We start from the raw sequence: 27,039 nt of genomic DNA on the forward strand, positions 1-27,039 counted from the left end.
CCCTGCGCTAACCTACGTCTGTCCTATCCTCTGGTAGTATCAATGCCAAGATTAGTCGAATTGATCCGTTACCGGCCTATTCGCCAGACCACCTCTTTTGGAGGTGATTTGTAGAACTAACTTGATTACCGAGTAAGAGCCATAACATCCCGTGAAGGGACACAAAATCATGAGACTTTGGTGGGACTCGAACACTGATGCTAGAGGAGACTTTGAAACGTAATGATGGAGCGCTAAAGAGAGGAGTTCCGTGAGGATAAACAAACACCTTCCCAAAAGCCATTACAGCGTGAAGATTTCGCTTTTTGGCAAGCCCGCATATACCTCACAAAAAGAAAGGCATTAAAAGTCAACAAAGAGGCGAGGTGGGCTCCACATCATTTCACCTGGACCCTCGTCGTGTTGGATATCTTGGTTGCTTTGTCCATGCGACATCAATCAAAGCTATACCTGAATACACACACCTTTGCATTCGCATACCCAAATCATCTTTCTTCATACATCAACTTCAGACTTGCCGAAGCAATCGACAGAAGGATATCGAGGATTTTTGACCATCGTCCAACTAATATCACGTCTCATTGTTGTTTTGCGAACAGAATAGTAGATAACAACGAGGATACAATATGCAATCGCTCAATGCCTTGGGGAACAGGCAGATAGCAAGTCTGAATGCGGATCTGAATAGGATGGAGAGTGGAGAGGGCGGACCGGGTGTGCAAGGTGAGTAATCTTTTGAGCACTACAGATCCTCTTCCACTACGACCATAATTGTAAGGAAAAACGAGAGTAAATCATTCATACACGTTCGAAGTGACCATGTTCTTACCGTTACATCTTGGTTGATATCAATTCTCTGCACCTATATGATGGACAACACGAAGGTATATGCTGACACGTTCAACCCACTCTTAGGTCAGATCACAACGACCCTCGGAGCTTTATCACGATTGATAGATGACTACGACTCCATGGCGAGAAAGGAGATGGTGACAGCAGCGAGGGAGAAAGCCAACACGCGAGTTTCAGCATTTTTCCCGCTTCAGACCATCTAAAACTGACTCATATGTTTATATCAGTCGAGTAGCTAAACTGAAGAATGAGCATAAAGAATTGAAAGCTAGATTTGAGCGAGCGAAGAACGAAGGTCAGCAGAAGGTGAGTGTTATCCCTCTATGTCAAATAAAACGATTGTATGATCCAAGACCGAAGCTGAAACTTGACCGTATGATACAGGCTCGTAACGACCTTCTAGGAACTTCATCAACATCCGCAACTTCCTCATCAAGTGGAATAGCCCAAAGAAGATCATCAGCGTATCCATCTACCAACTCTCCAATTCACGAATCACCCTTTGGGTCCTCCTCTTCGTCATCGCATCAACCAAACTTATGGCAACCCAATCATCCCCCTACGGCTCGAGACGAATTTGCCCTCAGGGAACATAGCTTTCTGCAAGAGTCGGAGAATCACATAGATCAGTACATAGCTCAGGGAAGGGCGGTGTTGGAGAATCTAGTTGAACAGAGAGGTATATTGAAGGGGACAAAGAGGAAATTGTTGGATGCTGCCAATACCCTTGGATTGAGTCGGGAGACTATAGGTTGGGTGGAGAGGAGGACGTGAGTGTTCTGATTCTGTTTTGGGCTCGGGTTGGGGTGGAGAGATGATTAGATGGATATATTTTTCGGAGAAAAGACTGCGTAAGGAGTGAAAGTCATGAGACCGTTCATTGTCGTACTCGATTTGTTAGGTTGGGTGTTGAAATGATTAAATAGCAGATAACGTAGACGATAATGCTCAATGACAAAGGGCAAGAGCTGACTATTCATTTCTATTGTAGGAAACAAGACGCATGGATTTTCGGTGCAGGTGCGACATTCACTTTGTTCAGTTTCTGGGTAATATGGCATTATCTGGGATAGGCTTTAGCTTTATTTTAGTTCAGATTTAGTAATGATATGTAGAGTATAGATTGGTTTGGTTTGTGTACGTGTCTACAGTGCTCTCATTCCACCTATGATGATACCCTAATGTTGGAATAATCGGGCGATCCAGTTATGCGTGTAATGTATACTCATTGCATAGATCTATTAGCATATCTTCCTTGTATCCACATCGAATTGATTGGTCACATCTTATCAAAGCACTGAATACCAAGCTCATTGACCTTTTTTGAGCTTGTTCATCTAACATCCCAACTCACGTCAGCTCATATCAATGAAAAAGGTAGAATCGAGATTAATAAGCGGTATAGAGGACTTACCAAAGCGATAAGATGAGCTCTCACAGCTGGACTCTCTCTTTGTAATCTACCGTCCGCTTTCACTTTAGCATACAGACTTTCCTTTAACAGCTCCTCTATCAACTCAAGGAAGATGTTATCTTCTTGGGGAGTCCATGATTGTTTGACATGTTTCTAGACCGCACACCCAAGACGACTCGTCTATCGTCAGCTCTCATTCGATTATTTGCTTGCATACAGACAATACTGATTGAGAATGTGTGTGTTGACTTACAGGTTTAGTGGGACTTCCCTTCTCCTTCTTAGGTGATCCTCTAGCTTTCTTAGGACTGGGAGTAGAAGGTGGCGTCTTTTGGAGTAACTCGGAGTCGATTGACGGTGTCGAAGAGGATTCTCGTTTGACAGCTCGCATCGTGGTTTCATCCATTACTGAGGTGTGTTCTGGATCAAGTTTGGGGTGAGTGGCGATTCAATGTGTCGATGAGAAAGAAGGCATGAGAATTAAAGACGATTTATATCTTAAGTATTGAGGACAGGAGAATCAACCGTACGAGAATAGGTACTTCTGTGGTGATATATACTGTTCTGATTACTTTATGATGCGCATCCGTCATCAACTTATGTGAATCTGAATTCCTACTTGACTACCATCAAAAGTGGAGACAGATATCTATCTACTCTTTCCGGATGTTTCTATTCGACATCCTTTGGATATCGACATGGGAAGTCAGATAATAGCGTCATGTCACTACAGCATAGTACCTCATGCTGCAGATAACCCTCTGTCTGCGTCACTCTCTCTATCCACATTCGTCTTTCCATTTCTTTCACATCTTTCCCCGATTCATCGACATCTATATTGGCTTCAATCTGTGAGTGAGCAGGCGAACAATTCACATTTCTCATCTCATCTCTTCCGTTTTCGTATTCTTCTGTTGAATTGAGCTGACCCTGCATGTGGTTCGCATCTCTCAATTATAAAGACTCGCGGTCCTCAAACCGTCCGTCAGGATGTCAAGTTCAATCACAAAAGAAGCAGAGCCATGGGTCCAACCGCATACTGTCAGTTTATCAAGTAACGCTCTCATTCATATGACAAATCTGTTTATAAGCTGACACAATGCGAATCTTGACATAGCAAGCATTACTTCGCGGGATGGTCCAAATCATCCTCCAGCATCGAACTGAACTCTACACTTTACCCTCCCTTTGTGGCGTATCGAACAATCATGGAGATCGGATCCGAAAGAAAACTCATCACATGCTGAAACAGTTTTGCGAACTTTATCCCGGTTCGGAGGGCTTGGTAGAAGAGGAGATTAAGAATTTGAATGGTATGAGTAGATCAGGAGGAGGTTCACCTAAGAAAAGAAAGATCAAGGATGAAGAGTAGATATTGACAGCTAGGTGTCATAAGCTATTTGTGTGCAGTCAAATGGTCAGAGGTAGTCGAGGAGAATGATTGGAGCATGCATGTATATCACAATCTAGCTTACTCGATACACTGTTTCGTACTGTTCTTAGTCATCGTAGGTGGGTTGAAGGTACCATGCAGACTGGGGTCACATCTTTTTGTCCTATCGAAGTTGACGATATCTCGTCAGCTCACCATAGAAGTGTATCAGTAATAACTCACCGTAGCAATCCAATGAGCTACGACTCCATCTGCAACTCTCTTAGCCAGCTCTGAGTTACCCTTAGACTTCATTCCACAGATTTTTCTTGTGTTGTAAGTGGTTAAGGGGTATGAACAAGTCCTGCAGGCCTGTTTGTGGTATGTCATCAGATACTTCAGTTTGTTTTACGGGTTGTATGACGATATATGTGTATGTATATACATCTTCACTCTCCAGATTTTCATGATATTTCGTTACAATCCAAAATATCGTCACACATTTCCTATCACATACTCGACATAATTCATATCCTAACCTGCCCACCATCTGACCTGCCAATAAGTTTCATTCTGCATCTTTTTCCAATGCGCTATAGAAGTTTCATTTGCGTTACCTTGCGGTTCGACCGGGGGAACAGCCGATACCGGTGTGCCTCTGTTCGTCTCACCGATAGTCATATTTTGCAATTGGGCAGGAAGTATGGTACTGGTGGGTAAACCGGGTGTAGGTGGAGTTTTTGGTCTATCCGATCGGTCAAGTTCTTGACCATTCACATTCGCGTTCCCATCGCCATCACGTATATCTGCGGTCTGCGGCTGTCGTGGTTGATGATGTTGCGGTGGTATAGCAGACATTTTGCTTTGGTCGATCTTCTGTTTATGCATTGATGCGAAATTTTCAATTGTGAATACGATTTCTCTCCAATCTGTCATTTTACCTGGACCTGTGAGGGTGAAAAACACACAAACCAGTCAAATACGTCATTGAAACAGACTTCGGTGGGTGATAGGTGGGACTCTTCTTACTCACCATCATCACCACAAGCTAAAATGCCACTTCCCTGTGGACCCAATATCAAATACTCCAACTGCTCTTGTAATATACGTAAATGCTTCGCAGTGAAATTGTGCTGATACATGTGAGTATTCATTGCTGGGCATACGATGACGGGTGTGGAAGGTGATAGTGCGCGAAGAAGCGATGTCTGAAATATAATTTTTGTTAGCAGATCGATCGCTTGCTCATATGGGTACAATAAGCTCACAGCTAGATTATCGCATAGTCCTCCTGCTATCTTGGCTAGAGTGTTGGCTGAACATGGAGCGATGACTACCAAGTCTGCCCAACGACGTAACTAAGCACATAGAGGCTGATGAACATCTGTTCGATTGGATAATGGAAGGATTTAACTTACCTCGATGTGTAAGATTGGCTCTCCCACTTTCTTCCAGTCCTATTGTACCATGTCTCATCATCAGTACGGCTGTCCTAACAGCTCATCCGCTATATCTTCACTCACAGACCATTCATCCTCATCTGTCCATACTCTCACACCGAGATCGTCAGGAACGTTCTCATCCTCACTGACACCAAGTGATTTTCGTATAGCTGCATCTACGGTCTGCTGATTACAGAAATGAGTCGATGATTTCGTAGCGACAATTTGTAATGCTATATCACCAGACTACGAGGTTGCACAACCATTCAATTATTTAGCTTACTCAGCATATCTCTTAGGAGGATTTTTGGACCCACTTGAGATAGAGCAGCAGCGATATCAGGAGCTTTGATACTAGCTACACTCCCACTGGTGATCAGCACCACTCGAAAGATCCCATCAGGTTCAGAAGGTCGATTATCAGCTGAAACGAACGGCCGCGCTGATTTACGCGGTAAGGGTCGGGAGGGACCGGCGATGGCGTTGACATTGGTGTTCATGATGATATAAGAAGCGTCGATGGTGAGAAAGATTGAAAAAGTGACCCTTAGACTGGTTCCGACCTCGTCGTCACTTGTTATGCGAATCCGGGTGTCTCCGAGGATGGACTAAAAGATGAGACGGATTGAGAACATCAAACTCATGGATGTCTGTGGTCGAAGGATGCTTGGAGAAAGGTGACGGAGAGAGCGGACATATCCGATAGGATTAGTAGCGTGCCGGTCCACGTGTTTCTAGCGTTTTCTCCCAGGCCCGGGCGTGATGTTGTTTTATCGGGAAACGTCATGAACCTACCAGAAGAGTGGGGCACCCACTGTGACATTAAACATTCCTTGACTGAATCCTACTGGTACCCTTTCTTACGTCCCCCATCTGAAACTGACTACATAAAGCGAAACTCTTCCCACGTATCCCCTCTCTCTTCCTTTCTCTCTACATCTGAAAACAAATTCAAACTCAACGAGATAGCATACACACATATGCCCACCAGAAGTGATCAATATCATGGACAATTTCACAGATAAATCAGCTCAAGTATTGAAAGCTGCCTTTGACAAGGCAGAGGAGATGGCCAATTCGCAGGGTGAGTCTAATCGGCCTTGATAGATATTGACGTGAGACATAATGCTGACTTTTTTCCAATCGACCTGTAGTCTACCCCGTCCACTTAATATCGGTGTTATGGGAAGAACCAAGTGAAGGGTCATCTTCTCAACCTGATCAACCTACTTTACTCAAAGCCGCCTTGGAACATATCGGTGGAAACCCAACGATATTCAATCGAGCTTTGATGAGAAAATTGAATAACCTACCGGTTGTCGATCCAGCACCTGCACCACCCCTTCCAGCAACTCAACCATTCCACTCGGTACTTCGTGAAGCCCAGAAACTCCAAAAGGAACAGAACGATCAATTCGTAGCTATCGATCATCTCTTATTGGCTTTGCTCAAAGTGGATAACTCAGATTTGAAAGAGCTGTTGAAAGGAACAGGAGCTGAACCGAAAGCATTAGAAGCGGAAGTGAGAAGGAAGAGAGGTGGTAGGAAAGTGGATAGTAAATCTGCCGAAGGTCAATTTGATGCTTTGAACAAATGTAAGTGGTTTTCTCTCAGCCATGTTTCACATTTTTTGATACTGATTTCTGGATTTTATTCTAGATTGTACCGATCTTACCGCCCTTGCCGAACAAGGTAAACTCGATCCAGTTATTGGAAGAGATAACGAAATCCGACGAGTAATCCGTATCCTTTCGAGACGAACTAAAGGTAATCCGGTACTTATCGGTGAACCCGGTGTCGGTAAAACAGCCATTGCGGAAGGTTTAGCTCAGAGAATAGTGGATAGAGATGTACCAGCGAGCTTGTTGAGTAGATTATTAGCATTGGACATGGGTGCTTTGGTAAGTTTGGTCGACACTTGCTGACTTGTGATCATTGCTAACAACCACTGTAGATGGCAGGAGCGAAGTACAAGGGAGAATACGAAGAACGAGTCAAAGCTGTTCTTTCCGAAGTCGAAAAGTCAGGAGATGAAGGTCAACAAATCATCCTGTTCATCGATGAGATCCACCTTATCATGGCCGGTAAAGACTCCAGTGGAGGTATGGATGCGGCAAACTTGCTTAAACCCATGCTTGCTCGAGGTAAACTCAAGGTCATCGGTGCCACCACCCTAAACGAGTACCGAGAATACATCGAGAAAGACTCCGCTTTCGAGAGACGATTCGCTCAAGTCATTGTTGATGAACCTTCAGTACCGGATACTGTTGCCAGTAAGTTGAATTGCCTCCCGCTAGATTGCAAAATGGTTACTGACTTCATTTTTCAGTTATGCGAGGTATTCGAGAGAAATATGAAACCCACCACGGTGTCCGAATAATGGACTCAGCACTTGTGCTCGCCGCCCAACTCGCCAAGCAGTATCTCACCGCTCGACGAATGCCCGATTCTGCTATCGACTTACTCGATGAAGCTGCAAGTGCGGTCAAGGTCGCTAGAGAGACTCGCCCCGAGGCTATTGACGAGCTCGAACGTAAGAAGCTTGGCTTAGAAGTCGAGGTTCATGCGCTTGAGAGGGAAAAGGACGAGGCTTCAAAGGAGAGACTCGAAGCTGCCAAGAAAGCGATTGCCGAAGTCGAAGATAAACTCGGCCCACTCAAACGACAATACGAGAATGAGAAGCATCTCGGCGATGAAATCCACGAATTAAGAAGAAGGATAGACGAATTGAGAGCTAAAGCTGATGAAGCTGAGAGAAGGTGAGTCAATCTTGCTGTATAATATATTCCCCCCTTGACATCACGCTGACTTCTGATTATAGGTATGACCTTGCTACTGCTGCCGATATCCGTTACCACTCTATCCCTCAAAGAGAACAAAAACTCAAGGAACTCGAAGATAGAGAAGCGGAACGAGGTACGGGTCAACAGGTTACTCCAGAGATGATCGCCGAGGTTGTCGCTCGATGGACTGGTGTGCCCGTCTCTCGCCTCGTTGAAACCGAGAAGACCAAATTGCTCCGACTCGAAAAGCTTATCTCGAAGAAAGTCATTGGTCAACCTGAGGCGGTCAAGGCTGTTGCCAACGCCATTCGACTCAATCGATCTGGTCTTTCCAACCAAAATCGACCAATCGCATCCTTCCTCCTCGTCGGTCCTTCCGGTACTGGTAAGACTCTCCTCGCAAAGACACTTGCCGGAGTGATGTTCAACAGCGAAGAATCAATGGTCAGAATTGACGCATCAGAGTATTCCGAGAAACACTCCATCTCGAGACTTATCGGTGCTGGACCAGGTTATATCGGTCACGAATCTGGTGGACAGCTTACCGAAGCGGTCAGAAGAAAACCTTATTCCCTTATTCTAATTGATGAAATCGAAAAGGCTGCTAGGGAATTCCACCAACTATTCCTTCAGGTACTTGATGATGGACGATTGACCGATGGGAAAGGACGAGTGGTCGATTTCCGAAATACAATCATCATGATGACTTCTAATGTCGGATCGGTATATCTCAACGAAAACCCATTGGAAGGACCGGTCGCACCTGAAGTCAGAGCGAAGGTACAAGGTGCTATCTCTCAAACGTTCCCACCTGAATTTATCAACCGTATCGACGATATCATCTTGTACCGATCATTATCCCGATCAGACATCAGGAAAGTTGTGGATGTCAGACTTAAGGAGATTCAACAGAGACTTAAGGATAACAACAAGAAGATCAAATTGGCCGTTGATGATTCAGCTTGTGAATGGTTGGCTCAAGCTGGATATTCACCTTCTTACGGTGCTAGACCGATGGCCCGATTGATTCAAACTGAAATACTCAACCCCTTGTCGAGATTATTACTTCAAGCTAGAATTAGAGAGGGCGAGACAGCTCATGTCACTGCGGACGTGAGAAAGAATAGATTGGTAGTGATCCCGAACCATGAGCCGGACGTCTCTGCTCCGGATGATAGTGAGGACGATGATGATGATAGTATGGATATTGAGGTAGAGGAGATGGATTAGAGGATTCAGTAGATAGATATTTTGGGACTTTTCTTTTGTATTGGTAAATTTTTGTGTGTAGTCTGTATTGGTAAATTTTTGTGTGTAGTCTGTAGATCTTTGTTAGATAGTTTCCAATTCGAATAAATGGAGAAACGAATCGAAATAAATGAACAATAATGCATCGAGATACATATGTGAATTGAGAAATTCGAGAATACACTTGCTGCTGACACGGTTGATTCCCGCCATTTTGGCTTGGTGAGACACAATGAGATTAAACTAGGTCTTGTCTCTGAGGCACTCTCCCGGGGGGAATGTGCATCTTGATCTGTTGATATGTTTGCTAGACTCTTTCATCCTGATGCGCAGAGCCCTGTTGCTCAGTTCAGTTCCGGTAATGGCAGGTTAAAGTGAGTTGATCGGTGATTGATCTACAATTCATTACGAAATGACAGGGACCAAAACGTCGCTCACGGGTAATGTGGCAGCGTGGGTCAAATACTGTAATGTATTACGGCTATCAAAAATGATGATGAACACCGATATGTCGTGGTTGCAAGTTCAGATCTCGAACCCCGGATCGTTCCTTGTCTCTTCAAGGTGTAACGTCTCTTTTATCCTCTCCGATGATACCGCTTTACCGCCGGGTTCAAATAATGCCAAGAACTTCCTTTACGTTGATTTTGGGCATTTCAACTCAGGAACGGGACAAAAATGGATCTAAAGATTGACGAGCAGTTTAACCGGAATCGATCACACTCAGGTTCACGTCAACCTCCCTTCCCTTCCTTGCCTTCTGTCAATGAACAACTGAATTGCGGGGTTTTGATCAGTTGTGAGACTTACGGAACGATCCTGTCCGATCAACGTACGTTCCTCACGTAACATCTCCAGAAATTCGAAATTCCTCTGTGGGGTATCCGAAGGTATCCAAAGTTGATACCGAATAACACCTATCTCCCAATCATAGAACGCTCAAAGCGGCTGTGGGGTATGAAGATTATTCGAAGATGGCGGATCAAACTTATCTTGTATTTTCGAATGATAGGAATCATGCATCACATCATGCCAATTTCGATTGGTTGTTTTCCTCAAACAAGGTACCGGCGGGTCAAAGATGACTTCTTGGCAATCACTTTTAACCTAACTACAGAGATGGCAGTGAGGCAGTCTGACGGTGAGAGGTGAGGTCGATGATGCTCATTGCACGCTATACGTTGTATGTCGCACGTTGCGTATCGGAATTTCTAGGAAAGCATTGTCAGGGTGATTGTTGTGGGGGCAAGAGGGGCAAAGGGGGACCAAGGGGCTCAAAACGAATTGGGGAAGCGAGGTTTTCTCTCACACACAAAGAGGGAAGAAGCTTGCCTCCTGGACTAGACAAAAGGTATAAGTACGGTGAGATATTGGGGATCTAAGGAGTCTAATTCATATCCCCCTTTCTCCACTTGACTCAATCTGTACCGATCAGACCAACCAACCACCATGTCCTCTTGACCTACACTTGAAAGACAAGTGACCGACTCGTCCGAATGGACTACAGATACCGACGCGGAGAAGGGTGCTGTCAAACATATCGATCACGCTGCTGTGGATGTCCCTCAGGCTATCGCTGAAGAAGATGAAGGACCCAACGTCGGTTTGGCAGCTTATGAGCAGTCCAAAGCTTTGGGTGAAATCGTAAGTCCCCCTTTCTCCCTTCTGAATGTCAATGGTGTATGTGGTAATAGCTGATATGATGTTGATGTAGACACCTGAACAAAATAAACGTATTCGAGTACGAATCGATTTACTTCTCTTACCTTTATTCCTCATCACTCAGACCTTGCAATACCTCGACAAGACCGCATTAAACTATGCCAAAGTGTTTGGTATGGAGAAGGCCATGGGGATGCATGGGAACCAATATTCCCTCGGAGCAGCTATTTTCTACATGTAAGTGGTGTCACTTTGTCAGACGCCGTGCACCGTAGTCAAAAGAGCTTAGATTGACCATGCCCTTGCTGTCACACAGCGGATATATGGTAGCTCAACCTGGATGGCAATACGCTCTTGGTCGATTACACGCTGGTAAAGTCCTTGGTGTCTCGGCTTTCATATGGGGTCTTACCGTATTGGTCATGGTCTGGTCCAAAAACTTCACTCACGTTATGGTGACTCGATTCTTCCTCGGTGTATTCGAAGCTGCCGTCACACCTGGTCTGTCATTGATGACCGGATGGTGGTACAAGCGAGATGAAATTCCTTTAAGACAAACTATCTGGTACTCTGCTGTAGGCTGGGGTGGCATGATCGGCTCTCTTATGGCTGCTGGTATCTCCAAGGTAGGTTATGGTTCCCTTCCGTTGCCGATGCCGCAGTGTCGATTGAACCGAAGGCTGATCGTGAGCTGTGAAACTGATACTGGTCTTGTATTTTTAGATGGACGACCATCCCACTCCTCGATGGAAATTGATCTTCTACATCCTCGGTGCAGTCACCATGGCACTTGGTATCTGTCTATACTTCTTCCTTGCCGATGGACCCAGTACTGCCAAATGGATCAAGAAGGAAGATCGACCAGCAGCCGTTAACCGAGTTGCCCAGTCCGGTGTGGGTCTGAAAACTACGAATTTCAATTGGACTCATGGTTTCCAAGCGTTGAAAGATCCCAAAACGTGAGTCTCCCTCCTGCTTATCCCGTTCTCACTAGGAAATGACTCACCAAGGGTTTATTATTATTATTCTGCTTTAGCTGGTTCTTGTCTATAGCAATGTTCGGTTTTTCCGTTCCCAATGGAGTACTTACCAATTTCTCCGGAACAATCATCAAAGGATTAGGTTATTCGACATTCAACGCTGCTTTACTCGATTGCGCCGGTCGTTCACTCCAGGTCATCTCACTTTTGATTGCTGGTTTGGTAGCTACTCGATGGGCCAACACTAGATTGTTGATGATGACTATCGGTAACCTAATCTGTGTTTTGGGTACTGCCATGATGAGCTTCTTACCTTTCACTCATAAATATACTTGGGCTAGACTTATTGGTTTCTGGTTGGTCAAGTGAGTGATTCCGCCTTTCAAGTATGGTCTCATCATTGTCTAAGGTGATAGCTAATGAATGTTATTGTGCGATGCAGCACCCAATCAATCGGATTCACCATCGGTTTAGTCATGGTATCTTCCAATATCGGTGCATACTCCAAGAGAGTCGTAACTTCTTCTTGTATCTTCGTTGCTTACTGTGTCGGTAATATCGGTGAGTGTCCTATCATTATCGATATCCTTGCCTTCTTAGCTCAGTCCTCAACTAACCGATTTTTTTTTAGTTGGCCCACTGACCGCGTTGGAAAGTGAAGCACCTCGATACCAAACCGCCGCCTACTCAATGATGGCAGGTTACATCCTCAAGACTATCTGTCATGGTCTTCTTTGGGTTTACGTGAGTTCAAGTCCACTCATTGGCAAAACAGCGCTGAGTTTGACGCTGATTCAATGTGTCACTCATAGATGTGGAGAGACAACAAATCCAGAGACAAGAAATACGGTCCTGCCGATCCTGTCGCGGCGGCTGATAATGGTATGAAAGGTATGACTGAGAATGAGAACATCCACTTCAGGTGAGTCGCAGCACTATGGTCAGATAATTAGGTCTGATTGAAGACTAATGGTGGCTTGTTATTATAGATACGTGTTGTAAGATCGACGATACTGGCGTCCTCTGTCAAATGGTATCAAGTAACAAAGCAGGTATGAGACGGTTAAGAAGGATATTCGAAAGGTAGATGAAACACGATTAGATGAGCATTCCCTACTCGTGTATTACAGTGCGAGCCATCGTAATGGATTAAATGTATGTAGCTGGTTAAAATGTATGTATGCAGATCAGTTTTGAAATGTGATGAGCAACGCCAAGGAGCGACGTAACCAAAGTGACCCAAAAGGACCCACTGAAAAGCTGTGTATGTGTATGTGTATTACAAGGTTACGCACCGTAGTGTCGAAGTGTCATTGATAAAATCGATGCGATGCTTCGCTACTGTATCTGCGTGGTCCGCACTGAAACATCAGCAATCAGACTTTGGGTGAATTCTGAGACTGTGGTACGAGCATATATCATCTGCCAAGGCGGGACAACCTGGGCCGAGACAAGGACATGTGCAGTAGGTCAAACTCAGCTCAGAGAAGAAGAGTCGTCATAGTCAGCGCAGTAAGCATTAACTTAACGATACCCTGAAACCGATAATATCGTAAACTCACTGTGCATTCTTATTCCAACAATAGTACATGACACAGCATTGACCTTGATTCTTGCATCTATCTGCATGGTCTAGCTCGAAGACATAACATCTCAGAGCTATCAATTCTTGAATTGCACTTCGCCACTGAAGTTCATACCATACCATACAACCAGGACCAAAACACCAGTATCAACAACAATGCACGCCCGATCGGCTCTCATCGCTATTGCAGCTTCAACTTCTTGTGCAGCGGCGTGAGTTCCTCGATTGAACCTGAAGAAGTGAATTATACTGATCCTATCGCTTGTCGTTTTTTCACCTCACAGATTATCCTCGTAAGTACCAAGACTCTTACACACGCCTATAACGATCATTACTAATCCTATGGCTCCCATAGAGGCTGTACCACCCAACTCGCCTCTCTAGCTTTGGGAGATCTAGGATCATGTCTTCAGTTAACAAGCTTGTTACCAGTCTTGAGCGGTAGTGTGAGTTTGGCCGATCTTCCCCATCGATTACCTACTTATCGGAGCTGACAATTTGGCTTGCCTGACTAGTCAAACGACTCGATAACATCTACAATTAACACCTACCTCGGTTCACTCTGTTCATCCTCCACACCGACATGTGATAATTCAACTTTGACATCTGCTCAATCATCCGTCAACTCAGCTTGTTCATCTGACTATTCAGCTGGCGGAACAGACGCAATTGAGATCCAAGGGCTCGTAGGGTTGTTGGGTAATTACAATGAAATCTACGCGGCGGGATGTTCAAAGAATTCTACGTGAGTTCGCTCATCGTGTAATAAATGAAACCGATCGATCGCTCGATGTCTAATATCTATCTTACATGAAACAGGACCAACACTTACTGTGTAACCGACGCTTTGACTACCGTTCAAAATGCTACTGGACAATCCATTACTGTCAATTACCTCACTTCCATTTTATCAGGTGATAGTTCAACTTTATCAGGTTTGGAATCCGTTTTGTCCTCTGGGTCGCTCTGTACAGGTTGTGTATCGGGGTAAGTTCATCCCTTCCCGAGCCAACCCATACTAACTTGTCTTGTCTCGTTTTTTTGTTTGGCTGATAGAAGGAGTTTATAGTATCTACTACGAAGCAAAACAGGCTAATTCTTCAATCGGTGATACCTCGTTTGGTCAAGCTCTGACTCAACAGTGCGGCTCTTCATTTGGTAGTGAGTTTACCTCTCTTCTCGACTCCTCCACCATTGACTCGATGCTGATATGATATTGCGATGTGTTTTTAGCCACTGCACCAAATACCACTTCCACCTCAACTTCATCCTCTTCTTCAGCAGCTTCCAGCGGCTCATCCTCCGCAGCTGAGATGTCGATCCCTTACGCTACGTTCGGTGTGGTCGGTACCATGCTCGGTGCTGTTGTGGTCGGTGCAGCTGCTGTACTTTAGATGGTATGATCAAAGATGGAAATTTTATGGATAAGGTATCACCTGCTAATGCTGTGATACACACCGAGGGAAAAAAGGAATAACGATATATGTCAGATCAATATGGACAATTGCATTGTTGCTCAGAATAAAGGATAAGTAGTCATTCATATAAAATGTATCATTTTACGGAATAGACTGGGCTTTACTGAAATAAGGGATCAAGACCGAAGCTATATGAGATCCTCATCATGAAAGATACAGTAGACCGACACCTCAGCTAAGCTATCGGGAGTCGATGAAATTGGGAAGAATGGCTGTCATCCGACCCTCAAGCTACTGAAAATCCTTTGTTCTCTGTGCGAAAGAATAAACATCCGAACATGAATCGTAGAGGTAAAGGTAGTCCTTCAGGTAGATTAAGTACTCTAATCTACCGTACTGAGCTGTAGATCTGAAGTATCGTGAGTATCCGGCCTCATTAAGCTGTGGGCTGGGAAAAGCTGTGTCAACTAACCATTCCCAATCCTTTGAACTACTAACCCCTTGATAATAAAACTACACATCATAACCCATAGGTGAAAGATTGAAAGTTTCCTTTGATCTCGAAAACGTTTAGTTGAAAAGGAGTGGGATTATCACCAAGAGTGATCGTTTTACTGGATCTGGTGATAGTGGTGTGTGGATGTAATGATCTGTTTCTCTTTGTTAGGTGTCAGTAAGGTACTCTCACGTTACCATCTTCCTCTTGGTCTTGGTCGGTTTTTGCTCTCATCAGGTTCGACCCGACACGGTCGCAGTCTGCATCACATCTCTCAAGGTTGTCAACTATCACCACGATTAAGGACACTTTCTATCCGTCATATCTTAGAAGAAAGGGAAGAATACATTTCCTTTTCAATTGTTCACACCCCCCATACTGTAGTATCTATCCAGGTCGAAGCAGTGTTTCCATCAATCATACTCAACCACATCACCAAATTCATACCATTCCATCAAATCGTCAACGTTGACGTTAACGAATCACCCTTTTGACTTTTCACTCTCATCGACGCAAGATACCAGCGAGAATACAACCATCCCTCATCTTTTAATAACTCAGAAGGCGAGAAAGGGTACATTGATAAGTGATTGGCTTTCATCTTCACTCACTCGAAGATGGCCTTCAAACTTGAGCCAAGTGAGTAATCTGACTTACACTGTCAACCTGACCAGAACAAGCTAAGTATAAATCCAATTCACTATCATAGTCGAAATCGTAGCTATCTGCTTAGCATCCCTCGCTGTCCTCCTCATAATCTTCTACGCCCTATACAAACTCACCAAATCATGTCGAACATCCTCTTCAGCATCTACCACGCCTATACATGAATCTCGCGACCAGTACGGATACGGTGGTGGTAATGGATATGGATATGGTTATGATCATGGAGTTCATGATCATAATCCATATATGAATTATCCATATTCTGCTGGATCTTCTTCCAAAGGAATGGCGGCGGGTCGAAATACACCTACACCTATACCAATTACTATACAACCATCACCTTCTACCGGACATACTACGCTGGTTACTCCTTCTACCGCCAGCGGTGGAAAGAATGGGAACGGACATAAATTGAAGAAAGGCGGTATAGGGTTGATACATTCACCTTGGCAATCATCTAATAAAGATAAAGATAAAGAAAAGGTAGATATGGAAGAAAAGTCCAATGATGAATTGGTTGTAGTTACTTATGAAGATGGATTAAGGAAATTAGGTATTCAACCTATACGAGAGATCCTACAAGGGGCCCAAGGGGGAGGGATAACCCAATATAGAAACGTACCTCCAATTAACACAAACGTGTCGTTCGTCAATCCAAATACCAATTTATATACTTCTGCTTCCTCATCTACGACTACACCGTCAGCGACGGCTACTCGACCGGAGATGGTAGAGAGAGAATCATCGAGAAGGACATACCATTCCGTTGCTGGAAGGGGACACGGTGCGGGAAGAAGAGGATATACAAATACGATGGGTACGATGGGTAGTAATTTGTTGCCTAGTTATTATATAGAAACGAATGCGGGTGATGATTGAGAGTCGAAAAGAAAAAGGAATAGATCTTCGTTTTTTGAGTTTTGTTTTAGGATTCTTCATACTGGATATTGGTTCATGAGAAATGCATTTATTATACTATTCTGTTCTATATGTTATGTAGCATGATCGACATGGATGTGATGGTGATTGCGATTGTCAATGAATGGCTGCTATCATATCGAAGTTCGTCTTTATGATGATTCTGAGATGCGATCATCATCAGATCAGCTGAACAGCTCATCCTCGAATTATAACAGCAAGATAACCTCTATGATGAAAGGGGTTTGAAAAGAGAAGGGCAAAGGGTGGATCGTCAAGTATATTCTCATCAATCATATCGCAGATACTCAATCGACACACTCCGTCAAGTTTATTGTGATATATATATGACTTCACTCACCTAAGAAAACCTCTTTCTGACCTTCTCCTCCTCCAATTCCCATATTCTGCTCCGCCTTGATCCTCCTCTCGTCCTCTTTGCGCAATTTGATGGGTCCCAATACGTATCTATCCAATAAAGAATATTCGAAATATGCTCCTAAGGCTACTAGACCGCCGAAGATCAATTTCTGATTAGGCGATAATGCTATATGGGAATAGAGATTGATCAGTAAGTCATGCGACTTGATCGCCCGAAAGATCTCAAGGGGGATATCGTACTATTGTAGACCGAGAAATACAGGGATAGGATGAGATAGGGCTAGAAAGATCAGTACATACCCCTCCATGCTGATGAGATGGCCTTCCTATTTATCATCTCACTTATATTCTGATTCTGCTGTCCACTCGGCTGAGTCGCATATTTACGTATAGCGAACGATGGTCGACTAGGTCCAGCGATGGACCCTATGGATAGGTGTGAAGATCTGATTGACATGATAGGAAGACTGATAGATGGTTATCGAAGAGCAAAAGTCGTGAAGTGATATGATGTATTTACTGTACGAGTAGAATGCAAATGAGATGAAGAACTGTCGCACTTGAGACATCCAAGGGATCTTAACTGCGATCGACTGATTTATCAATTTATCGGTTTTCCGATTGTTGAATCCAATGATCACTTCACCCCTCTATGCATCCCTCACTGCATTTTCATTTTGTCTTTCACTGGTATATTCTCATTTGTCGCATCTCGTTAAGAAAACACTCATCTCGAAGAAACCTATGTACCTGTACCCATATATATCTAGGAATGGAAAAAAAAATGTATATACAAAATTATGCTAAAAGACAATATAATCAAGATCATCCTCTTCTCTCGCCTTACGCTGATTGATCTAATAGAATCGATGTCTATGTATCTTTTGGTGCTCGCTTGAATAACGGGTATGTTGAGAACGAATACAGGAAAACAAATAACAGTAACGGAAAGTAAGCAGATCCTAGTGTGATGATGCGCGTACTTTGTTTAAAGTACGACACATCCCCCACAACAGCCTTTATCTACTTGATCGTCTTTCTGATCGGCACGGCCGCCTACTCCGCCAGCAGCTGATTTACCAGGGGCACTAGTCGCTTGGGGTGGACCAGATTCCTGTAAATGTATAGCATATCAGATTAGCCCCTGCCATGCAAATCACAGCAAGACGCATTGTGTGGAAGAGGAGGAGTGACATCAATTGAGCCAGTCATACTCACCTTCTGATACCTCCTAATAGCTCTGACAACAGCAATGAAAGCTTCATCTACATTTACACGTTGTTTGGCTGAAGTCTCAATACATTGTGCGTTGAACCTCTTGGCGAGATCTCGGCCCTCTATAATGATGTGCAACGGTCAGTTGTGGGGTTCGCTAAAGCAAATAGCGGCAGTTCACTCACCATGTGGTTGCACTTGTCGCTCATACTCCAAATCACACTTATTGGCCACTACGACGACAGGGAAATAATCCTTGTCTTTCACCTGCAACAGAAGATTCCATGTCAGCTTGGCTTCAATCTGCGACGCATTGGACTGTGAAGCTCACTCTTAAAATCTGTTGATGGAAAGTGGACACCTCCTCGAACGAACTCCGCGAGGTGATTGAATAAACCAAGAGGAAACCCTCGCCTTATCATTCAGCACAAAACGATCAGCCCGAAGCTCGGCCATTCAGAGATAGCTAACATACCAGTTCTCATGTATTGTTCTCTCATCGCACCATACTCCTCTTGTCCTGCAGTATCAAGCACATCAAGCAAAGCCACCTCTTCATCGATTATACATTGTTTCCTATACGAGTCCTCTACATTTAACAGGGTGTATCGTCAACTAAGTGATGTGTGTATACACTACAGAAGAGAGCTCACCAATCGTTGGATCATACCTTTATCGCATCGATACAAAATCCTAAATCAGCACGAACCTCCCTTACACAAGCTAGTATGACGCCACGGTACACGCCACTTCTGTTAAACTCACTCGTCGACGAACTGCAGATCAAAGCGTAAGATTAGTCAACCCATCTACTGCATTGGAATGAAGGATAGGATGTGAATGTGAACGTGTGAGAGGTGGACTTACATGGGACTGAATGAACTGGATGGTCAATGCTGATTTACCGACACCTATGAGTGTCATACGATGAAGGAATCAGCGATGACTTGTGAAAGGGGTTCGAGGGTGTATGATATGGACAGGGGAGGATAGGTGTCCAATCGAAGTGATCATTGAAGGATGCCTGCCTAGTCAAATGGCCTTTGCAGTACTAATCTCGTCCATCTCTTCCGTACATCTTCTTGTGGTTAAAGGACTTGTAATCTTTGTCCCACGCACGGACCCTAGAACATCCATGGTGTCGAAGGATAAACGATGAACTCACCACCACCACCGACGACTACGAGCTTGTATTCGCGCAAGAATTGGGCCTGTATAGTAAATATTCTCAGCTCATTGCAGTCACCACCGATTAAAGTCAGAGCTGAGGTACAGAACGCGTACTCACCTTGGACATGGTGGAATCCTATCTATGTCTTTTCTAGAGGGAAGGGACGATTCGACCGGTATTGATTGTTGATCTACTGATGGACGAAAGAGGGACTGATGAAAGATCGACGAGTGGTAGAGTGGTACTGAGGAGTGAGGATGGGTCGAGGTTAGGTGGTATCGAGAAGAAGAGAGTGTGAGGATGAAGTAATGTTGATTGATTGGTGGATTGAATGAGATGCAATGATGAATTGATGAATTGATGAATTGATGTCTGTATCTTTTGTCTTTGTTCGTGACTTTGCTTCAGCTCGGATCCCCTTATTTCCTTATTTCCCCATTCCTTTAATCAAGTTGCCCATTTAAGAGGAGGCATGAACATTAGCTGCTACACGTGATTACGAGTACGGTGATGCCATCCGGGGTTACGGCATCCGGTAGTACGTGTGGCACATGATGATGAGTGGGATAACTTCATAGGTGAATACGAGGTGAATAATCGGAATGATAAGATAATCTTGACTGCATCGACCGATCATCTTCCGATCTCAAGCACAGACACCCACTCGGCATGAGGGGGATACAGTCGTCAGCTGAGGTATATATATACGAGTCAACATGTAGTCTAATATGTGATACTGCCCCCATCATTCCGATCAGTATCAACATCTAATTCATATCCATATTCAGTCAATCATGTCAGATAGATTCAACGTTTTGCTTTTAGGTGCTGGACCCATCAACTTTGGTATGTACATGATACGACCATCTATACGACATCACTGGAGCTATAAGCCTTGGCTATATACTTACTATGATCCTTTTGGTCACTCAGGAACAACCGAAGGGCCATGGAACCACGTTCGTATGACATTTCAATCTATATGATCCAGTCTAGCTGACACTCCATGACATCTTCACTCAATAGTCAAAGAGATTAGAACAGTGAGTGTACGATCCATCCCTTTGAAAACACTTGTACTGATCAGGGTTATGTTATCATCATAGAAAACTTGGGTCTAGACTCAACGTGGTTGGTCTAGTCGACTTGAACAAAGACCGAGCCAACTCAGTATTAACGATTAAGCGGGCCGATGCAAATGTTAAACATGGATATGAGAACACAAAGGTATTCGGAAGTATCAAAGAAGCTGGAGAAGGTTTGAAAGGTGATGATACCCCTCAGTAGGTTGTCGAGCTTCTTATCCAGGGAATCTTGTATACGTCCTGACTTGCACTGACTCATGCTTCTGCTTTGACAACATAGTCTCGCTATATTGGGATTCCAAGCCAACTCACGAGGATCCACTCAGCCCAATCACGATAATGAACTTGAACTTATACGATATTTCCCCAAAGTGGGATTGTTCATCGAAAAGCCCATTAGTGATGTAGAGGATTTCAAGGAGGTCGAAGCTGTTGGAAAGAAATTGAAGGAAAATGGGAATGTCACTTCCGTAGGATACATGTTGAGGTATCTTAAAGGTATGTCGAGGTGTAACCTTCAACCGAAGGCATATGAAACAGGAAAACTGATACGGAAAATGTCGTAAATTAGCTGCTCGAGAAATCAAGTGAGATTATCATGTACAATATCCTTTTGAGGCGCTATCAGCTCATCGACTTTTCACTCACACAGGAAACTTATCGATGAGAATAATTTGACTGTCATGCATACGCAAGCTTCGTACTTATTCGCCTAGTAAGTACTGCATCCTATAATTGCCTCAATCAACAGACTGACATACTTAATATGCGTGTAGTGATTTCGCTGCCAAGGACTTCTATGGATACTGGAGTAAATCCCGAGAACCAGGACGTGAGTTGGCTATAGAAATCATCGTATGTAGTATACCTCCAACTGACATATTGATTCACTATATCAGCTATCGTCACTCAAGCTACCCATATCTGTACGTGTACTCCTAACTCAAAAAGTCGGCATCAAGATCTATCAAACTTATTGATATTCCTACCAGGCGACTTGACTCGATACCTCACCCCTCCTGTGTTACTCGACTCCGTTCACACCAACACTGTCGAACATACCGACCCAGCAGGTAAACTTTCGATTTTGAGATTCGACGAAGAGAACCTGGTTAAACCTGAAGATCGAATTCCAAGGATCACAAGTTCCACTTGGAGGTATGAGAATGGTGCTACGGGAAGTCTCTTACATGCGGTCGTTTTACATGGTACGTCCAAAGCAAATAGAATGGTATAGAGTATAATGGCTAATACTACCTTTTTTTATATTGCAGAGGGTGATTACGATTGTGAATTAATGATTTTAGCAGACGGTTGGAAGTTCAGATTGGTTGATCCCTATGGTACTTCACCGAGGTTGTACGTGAGGAGACCAGGTACGACAGAGGAAGGTGAGTGAATTGCGCTTGTATCTGAATCATTGGAATCGGGATACTGATATGGTGCTCTCTGACTACATGTAGTGAGAACGATATTCACCGATGTAAGTCCACACTCTGCTCGATGTGTTCTTTTGAATATGTGTCAACTTATAGTTTTGGTTTCATATTCATAGGACGACTGCTACCTGACTGAAATCGAAGCGATCATAGATGTGATTGATGGTAAATCCGATAAATCAGTCATTCTTTCACCCTATGAGGATGCCATCAAGACTTATGAATTTGTGAGGTTCTCCTCTCCCTCTTCAACTAAACCATTGTGAAGATGGATAATTTGCTGACTTGTTGTTTCAGACTTGGGCGATCAAGTTGGCAGGTGAAAAGTCATTCAATGCTAGAGGTGGGTTGACAGGAAAGCAGTAGAAATCTGAAAGTGAAAGTAGAAAGTATCAGAGAATATGCGAGTTTCACATGTCCGTAGAAGAAGTCAAATCACCACGAAATGTCTCGTCATCTAAATTTGTTTTTCGACGCTCAGGCGATATGCTTTGTCCCGCGAATTGCACAATGCAAACATACGAAGTGTATTGTGTGAAGACATGAATGACATAACTTGAGCTATGTACACTTTGTTGGATTTGCGTGATTATACTTCTTTCTATTCCCTACCCCCTCTTCGACTCGTTCCTCCTGCTTTCGATGATAAAGCTACATGAAATATAAAAAGAGGAAATTCACATGCTTTTACGGCCCATTCCTTGTCTACTCAGCATCCCATCCCTCGAGGTTTCTCAGTAATTTGTAGAAGTATCGAGTAGCGTTCAAATGACCTTCAAGGCTGATTCGCTATTTATCAACCATATGGAAATTAGCTTTCCGTTTCAGTATCACGCGATGAGGTTTACAGCTAACTCACCTCATTGACAGTATGTTGGTTGAGATTCTCAGTGATCAATGTGGGTGTGAATCTGTAAAGATCAGAAGTAAGGTTCCAGAACCATCTTGTGTCGGTGTTTGCTATGAGATCCGATGCTATCAGCTTAGATCTTCATTTCCTTTGGGAAAAATGTCTCGAGAGAGTGACCTACCGAACATTCCTGAAGGAGAAGCGATGGTATCATTACCAAACACTGCTTTAGCGGTTCCACCGAGTAGAGCGAATGATTTGGTTCGATCAGAAGTGATGGGTGCGGGTTCCAGGCTGAGTCCACCAGGTACACTCAACGTGATATGAGAAGTGGAATTCTCGTGATGAGAAGAATGCGGTTCATCAAATGCCGAGATGGTATAGCCAAGTTTCTTTGCGAGAGGCCTGAGTACTTGAGCAACGTGAGAAAGAGTTTCGTTGACTGAAGAGGTGAATGAGATTCGGTAGTTGACAGTGGCTACGTGGTTGCTCGATCAGTGAGTTTGTCCGAATCTCGCATGCTAAAGAAAAACTCACCATCCACAACCTCAGGTAAAGCATTTACTTTGACTCCACCGTTGATCAAGTCGATAGCCTGAGTGGTCGCTAAGAAACTGTTCAGAACCCTATCCTTCTTTGCTAATTGCTGAGCGAGCTGGTCCCATTGTCTTGGATCTTTCAATTCATGTTTGATCGATTTAGGGAATTCAGGAGCGTAGTCTGCTAAACAGTTAAGAGATTTGAGGAAAGGTGATTGGGGGGATAAAGTAGGTTTGGATGGGTGGGCTTCGAGTTCAGCGAGGAGAAGGGAGATGATTCCGACTTTAGAAGTGAAATTTAGTCAGTGATGGTGTCTCGCAACATTGACTGCTGAGCTTACTAGCTGTATGAGGAGGCGGGACACTCGAATGTCCACCCAATGTCTCCACCTTAACGTTGACGTTTACCGATCCTTTCTCGGCCATACCAAAGCTTGCGACAGTCGCACCGTAATCATTCGAGATTCCGGTAAATCCCTCATCGACAAGGAAAGCGATACCATCATTTCCGTATCGCTTGAGAAGTACCTTGGAGATATGTCCTGATCCTCTAGAACCTCCAATCTGTATTTTGCAAATCTCACGTCAGCTCAGTCCAATATCACATAGACGTCGAGACATCGGACTTACCTCTTCATCAAATCCATTAGCTACAATAATGGTTCTTTCAGGTTCATATCCCTCCGTGACTAATCTTTCGAGTGATCCATATATAGCCAATAAAGTATTCTTACAATCACTTACACCCCTACCCCAAATCCAAGTACCGGGAGTTTCTTGAGTCGCATTGACCGTGACTTTACCTTCGAAAGGCGGGTAACTCCATTGATCCAATGTAGCAGGTAAGACCGGTACAGTATCTGTATGAGCCATCAATAAGATTGGTTTGAGATTTTTGTTTTTACCTTCCCAAGTGAACAAGTGTCCATGGACATTTACATTTTCGTATTTGATCGGTTCTTTAAACAATTTGGAAAATTCATAAGAGAGGTAATGAGAGAATTCGTAGTGTTTGTCGAATATTGGATCACTGGCATTCTTAGGGAAGTTATCGTATGATTCAGTGTTGATTTGTACTGCCCTTGAAAGTCTTTTGGTAGCTAGAGAGGCATATTCATGATCATTTACGACATCCCAGTCGTTACCGATGTTGATCACTGGAGGTTGGACGGGACATCTTGCGCTTTCCTTGGCTGCGACTTCGACTTGAGAGTATGGTCTGATTGGGCTGAGAGAGAGTGGTGCGATGAATGAGTAGTAGATGATGACCAGGGATAGAGGGATAATGTGTTTGAGGGCGATTCGAATTTTGGATTTAGGTCGAGGAAGTGGTTGAGGGGAGGAGGACTGGACGAGAGGGAGTTGATCCCCTTTCTCGGATGTGGACATGGTGAAGTGATCTGATGATTGCTGCTCGTGCTGATGATGACGAATATAGATCGTTGAAGTAGTTGGACAATCAACTAGTGAGAAGGTTACATTGATAGCCGTCTTCTGCGCGATGCTAGGTGATTACTGTTCGATGCCGGAGATTTAGGAGTTTCCGAAAGTGGCGCGATCACTGACTGCAGCCACTTTTCCACCTTAGTGACATGACCATGTACATGACTCTGATGAAGAGGTGAAGATGTCAGGAGAGTGGCGGGAGTTGGACCTGCTTGAGTTGGTCTAGCGTATGGCGATACTCCCGTACTGTGGGAACTTCTTCCTTTCTTTCCTCCGCGTACAGATGTGGCTTGTCCCGGTTGCAGTAAAGGCTGAAATTTATCCCGCAGGCACCACAGCCAGTTGCCGATGGTGATATACCTCTCCCTTCGCTCCTCCCTGATCGACTTCAGAACACAGATCATTTGGAGCATCGAGCTAGGATCAAGGAGATCGGCGGTGAAGATAGGAACAACGTTCTGCGTGAATGACGCGCGAGCAAATACAAAGCAGGGTCAGCGAACAGGTGACGACGAGAGAGCACACGACATGAAACTGACAAAATTACTATCATCAAAGACCATCATGTCTATCTCCCAGACATTCGTGAAGGTACGAAGACCATAGACCCTCCTCGCCATCGACGAAAGTGGCATGCAATTATCAGGATCTGCTCTTGAAGCCTGTTGCCAAAGATTCACATATATTTGCAAAGCCACACGTTTAGCAGTGTGATTTTGTAATCTCCCTTTATCCATCATCCCCCTGCCACACTTATCCTCGATCAGAATCCAAGGATACCAGGATGGACACGTGTGCACTATGGATGGACATGGCTTGGTGAGTCAGAACTGAACATCTAAATGACAAGAGATGATGCAGAAAAAGTGGAAAAGCAGCGGACACACTCACTTCCACTTAGTGAGCAAAGAACTTTCTCTGACCGTGAGACCACAAAAACCTCGGTTCTTCCATTCAAAGGAGAAGACGATTCATCCTTCCTTATTTGGATACTCTCGGGGCCCAAACCGACGGTGCGATCTGGAACTACAGGTATGAGCGAGACCAAATTGAACGAAGATAGCACATGCTCCGAGATCGCATCGTGTTCACTAGGGACTTCATCAGCATACGCTCTCAATGATTATCTGTCAGTCAACTCACTCAGTAGCTAATCCCCATCTACTTTCTGCTCGATCCGCAAAGACAGCATCAATTGATAGGCGTACGAAGCTAGTATAAAACGCCTCCCCTCTATACGAAAATCTAGCACTCTTGAGTAACTGCATATACTCGTGTAGCTTTGGCAATAGATTCGAGGACCATAAATCGCCGCTGACCGTATAGAGCTCGGGTTGAACCTCACTCAAACGCACTCCTTCCGCAGCCCTCCAAGGCTATGCACGTGTAACGTCAGCAGCCTCGACCACTAGGAGAGGACCAATATAGAATCGCATCGATCTACTGCTTATAGCCCGACTGTATGAAACAACCCGACGTAGAAAGCAACATTGACTCACTCTCTTGAGGACAGATACCATGCCCGAAAGCGCATCCCTGTGCTGTACCAGATGGTTTCGCACAGCCTGAATCTCTTCAGTACACTCATATTCTACTGTTTCTACCACCTTGTAACGAGCTAGTACCAAACTGTAGTCTCCCTGCGCCTGTTGTGTACTGAGATGAGACGCAATCCGAGAGCTCGAAGGCAGTTCAGAAATGACATCAGATGAGGTCGACGACATGTTTCTTGAAGATTCAGTGATTGCAATGGTATTTGTTTGATATGCATTAAAACATCTTTGAACAAGATATCAACTCACGCAACTTAGCACCTCGCCACTGCATTAGGTGGAGAGCGGATATAAGGTGTCACAGATCAACCCAATACCGGTCACGTGGCATAAAGGTCGGCTGATACCTTCTGAACACGACTCAACGTGCCCGGGATTTCCAATACTATTTCCCTTGAACAGTCAGTTCAATCATTCATATACATACATGCCAATCGCGAAGAGAAGCTGACTTGATATGTCTCGATTCAAGTCATGTCAAATCAGTCAATAGAAGAGGAACCAAACAATCGCTATTTACCATG

At 44.2% G+C, this 27,039-nt stretch overlaps 13 protein-coding genes across 13 annotated transcripts; 7 read left to right on the top strand and 6 right to left on the bottom strand.

The window, feature by feature from the left end:
- Positions 1–626: 626 nt before the first annotated feature.
- On the top strand, positions 627–1,925 carry I203_104081 (uncharacterized protein; the record flags this gene model as incomplete). The annotated part of the gene is made up of 5 exons (XM_065517462.1): positions 627–723; positions 916–1,018; positions 1,080–1,158; positions 1,237–1,622; positions 1,844–1,925. The coding sequence occupies 5 exons, from the start codon at positions 627–629 to the stop codon at positions 1,923–1,925; spliced, it is 747 nt and encodes a 248-aa protein (XP_065374280.1).
- A 237-nt stretch (positions 1,926–2,162) lies between these two features.
- Positions 2,163–2,657, bottom strand: I203_104082 (uncharacterized protein; the record flags this gene model as incomplete). The annotated part of the gene is made up of 3 exons (XM_019149649.1): positions 2,163–2,189; positions 2,267–2,419; positions 2,520–2,657. 3 exons carry the CDS (start codon positions 2,655–2,657, stop codon positions 2,163–2,165), a joined length of 318 nt encoding a protein of 105 aa, XP_019001192.1.
- Positions 2,658–3,256: 599 nt separating this feature from the next.
- Positions 3,257–3,638, top strand: I203_104083 (uncharacterized protein; the record flags this gene model as incomplete). Its single annotated transcript, XM_019149650.1, has 2 exons — positions 3,257–3,307; positions 3,384–3,638. 2 exons carry the CDS (start codon positions 3,257–3,259, stop codon positions 3,636–3,638), a joined length of 306 nt encoding a protein of 101 aa, XP_019001193.1.
- Positions 3,639–4,172: 534 nt separating this feature from the next.
- On the bottom strand, positions 4,173–5,580 carry I203_104084 (uncharacterized protein; the record flags this gene model as incomplete). Its single annotated transcript, XM_019149651.1, has 6 exons — positions 4,173–4,585; positions 4,672–4,846; positions 4,907–4,996; positions 5,057–5,095; positions 5,162–5,326; positions 5,398–5,580. 6 exons carry the CDS (start codon positions 5,578–5,580, stop codon positions 4,173–4,175), a joined length of 1,065 nt encoding a protein of 354 aa, XP_019001194.1.
- A 505-nt stretch (positions 5,581–6,085) lies between these two features.
- On the top strand, positions 6,086–9,093 carry I203_104085 (uncharacterized protein; the record flags this gene model as incomplete). The annotated part of the gene is made up of 6 exons (XM_019149652.1): positions 6,086–6,164; positions 6,235–6,675; positions 6,740–6,981; positions 7,035–7,353; positions 7,410–7,839; positions 7,902–9,093. 6 exons carry the CDS (start codon positions 6,086–6,088, stop codon positions 9,091–9,093), a joined length of 2,703 nt encoding a protein of 900 aa, XP_019001195.1.
- A 318-nt stretch (positions 9,094–9,411) lies between these two features.
- On the top strand, positions 9,412–12,679 carry I203_104086 (uncharacterized protein; the record flags this gene model as incomplete). The annotated part of the gene is made up of 9 exons (XM_019149653.1): positions 9,412–9,485; positions 10,587–10,755; positions 10,826–11,010; positions 11,090–11,399; positions 11,497–11,732; positions 11,810–12,118; positions 12,196–12,314; positions 12,385–12,497; positions 12,566–12,679. 9 exons carry the CDS (start codon positions 9,412–9,414, stop codon positions 12,677–12,679), a joined length of 1,629 nt encoding a protein of 542 aa, XP_019001196.1.
- Positions 12,680–13,494: 815 nt separating this feature from the next.
- Positions 13,495–14,732, top strand: I203_104087 (uncharacterized protein; the record flags this gene model as incomplete). Its single annotated transcript, XM_065517463.1, has 6 exons — positions 13,495–13,550; positions 13,694–13,784; positions 13,854–14,083; positions 14,158–14,325; positions 14,408–14,499; positions 14,572–14,732. 6 exons carry the CDS (start codon positions 13,495–13,497, stop codon positions 14,730–14,732), a joined length of 798 nt encoding a protein of 265 aa, XP_065374281.1.
- A 1,137-nt stretch (positions 14,733–15,869) lies between these two features.
- On the top strand, positions 15,870–16,797 carry I203_104088 (uncharacterized protein; the record flags this gene model as incomplete). Its single annotated transcript, XM_019149655.1, has 2 exons — positions 15,870–15,891; positions 15,962–16,797. 2 exons carry the CDS (start codon positions 15,870–15,872, stop codon positions 16,795–16,797), a joined length of 858 nt encoding a protein of 285 aa, XP_019001198.1.
- Positions 16,798–17,189: 392 nt separating this feature from the next.
- I203_104089 (uncharacterized protein) lies at positions 17,190–17,674 on the bottom strand (the record flags this gene model as incomplete). The annotated part of the gene is made up of 2 exons (XM_019149656.1): positions 17,190–17,383; positions 17,518–17,674. The coding sequence occupies 2 exons, from the start codon at positions 17,672–17,674 to the stop codon at positions 17,190–17,192; spliced, it is 351 nt and encodes a 116-aa protein (XP_019001199.1).
- A 531-nt stretch (positions 17,675–18,205) lies between these two features.
- Positions 18,206–19,729, bottom strand: I203_104090 (Ras-like protein; the record flags this gene model as incomplete). The annotated part of the gene is made up of 10 exons (XM_019149657.2): positions 18,206–18,331; positions 18,436–18,554; positions 18,618–18,699; positions 18,764–18,846; positions 18,908–19,021; positions 19,086–19,102; positions 19,198–19,208; positions 19,300–19,343; positions 19,598–19,643; positions 19,721–19,729. 10 exons carry the CDS (start codon positions 19,727–19,729, stop codon positions 18,206–18,208), a joined length of 651 nt encoding a protein of 216 aa, XP_019001200.2.
- Positions 19,730–20,397: 668 nt separating this feature from the next.
- On the top strand, positions 20,398–22,493 carry I203_104091 (uncharacterized protein; the record flags this gene model as incomplete). Its single annotated transcript, XM_019149658.1, has 13 exons — positions 20,398–20,449; positions 20,537–20,562; positions 20,630–20,646; positions 20,710–20,886; positions 20,969–21,196; positions 21,341–21,403; positions 21,465–21,520; positions 21,588–21,614; positions 21,681–21,896; positions 21,963–22,079; positions 22,152–22,171; positions 22,244–22,354; positions 22,425–22,493. 13 exons carry the CDS (start codon positions 20,398–20,400, stop codon positions 22,491–22,493), a joined length of 1,179 nt encoding a protein of 392 aa, XP_019001201.1.
- A 339-nt stretch (positions 22,494–22,832) lies between these two features.
- On the bottom strand, positions 22,833–24,905 carry I203_104092 (uncharacterized protein; the record flags this gene model as incomplete). Its single annotated transcript, XM_019149659.1, has 6 exons — positions 22,833–22,916; positions 22,987–23,087; positions 23,159–23,455; positions 23,515–23,799; positions 23,858–24,080; positions 24,147–24,905. The coding sequence occupies 6 exons, from the start codon at positions 24,903–24,905 to the stop codon at positions 22,833–22,835; spliced, it is 1,749 nt and encodes a 582-aa protein (XP_019001202.1).
- An 86-nt stretch (positions 24,906–24,991) lies between these two features.
- On the bottom strand, positions 24,992–26,686 carry I203_104093 (uncharacterized protein; the record flags this gene model as incomplete). The annotated part of the gene is made up of 5 exons (XM_019149660.1): positions 24,992–25,420; positions 25,502–25,761; positions 25,854–26,053; positions 26,106–26,338; positions 26,462–26,686. 5 exons carry the CDS (start codon positions 26,684–26,686, stop codon positions 24,992–24,994), a joined length of 1,347 nt encoding a protein of 448 aa, XP_019001203.1.
- Positions 26,687–27,039: the final 353 nt, after the last annotated feature.

This window comes from Kwoniella mangroviensis (assembly GCF_000507465.2).
Source record: "Kwoniella mangroviensis CBS 8507 chromosome 1 map unlocalized Ctg01, whole genome shotgun sequence".
In the NCBI taxonomy this organism is placed as follows: Eukaryota; Fungi; Basidiomycota; class Tremellomycetes; order Tremellales; family Cryptococcaceae; genus Kwoniella; species Kwoniella mangrovensis.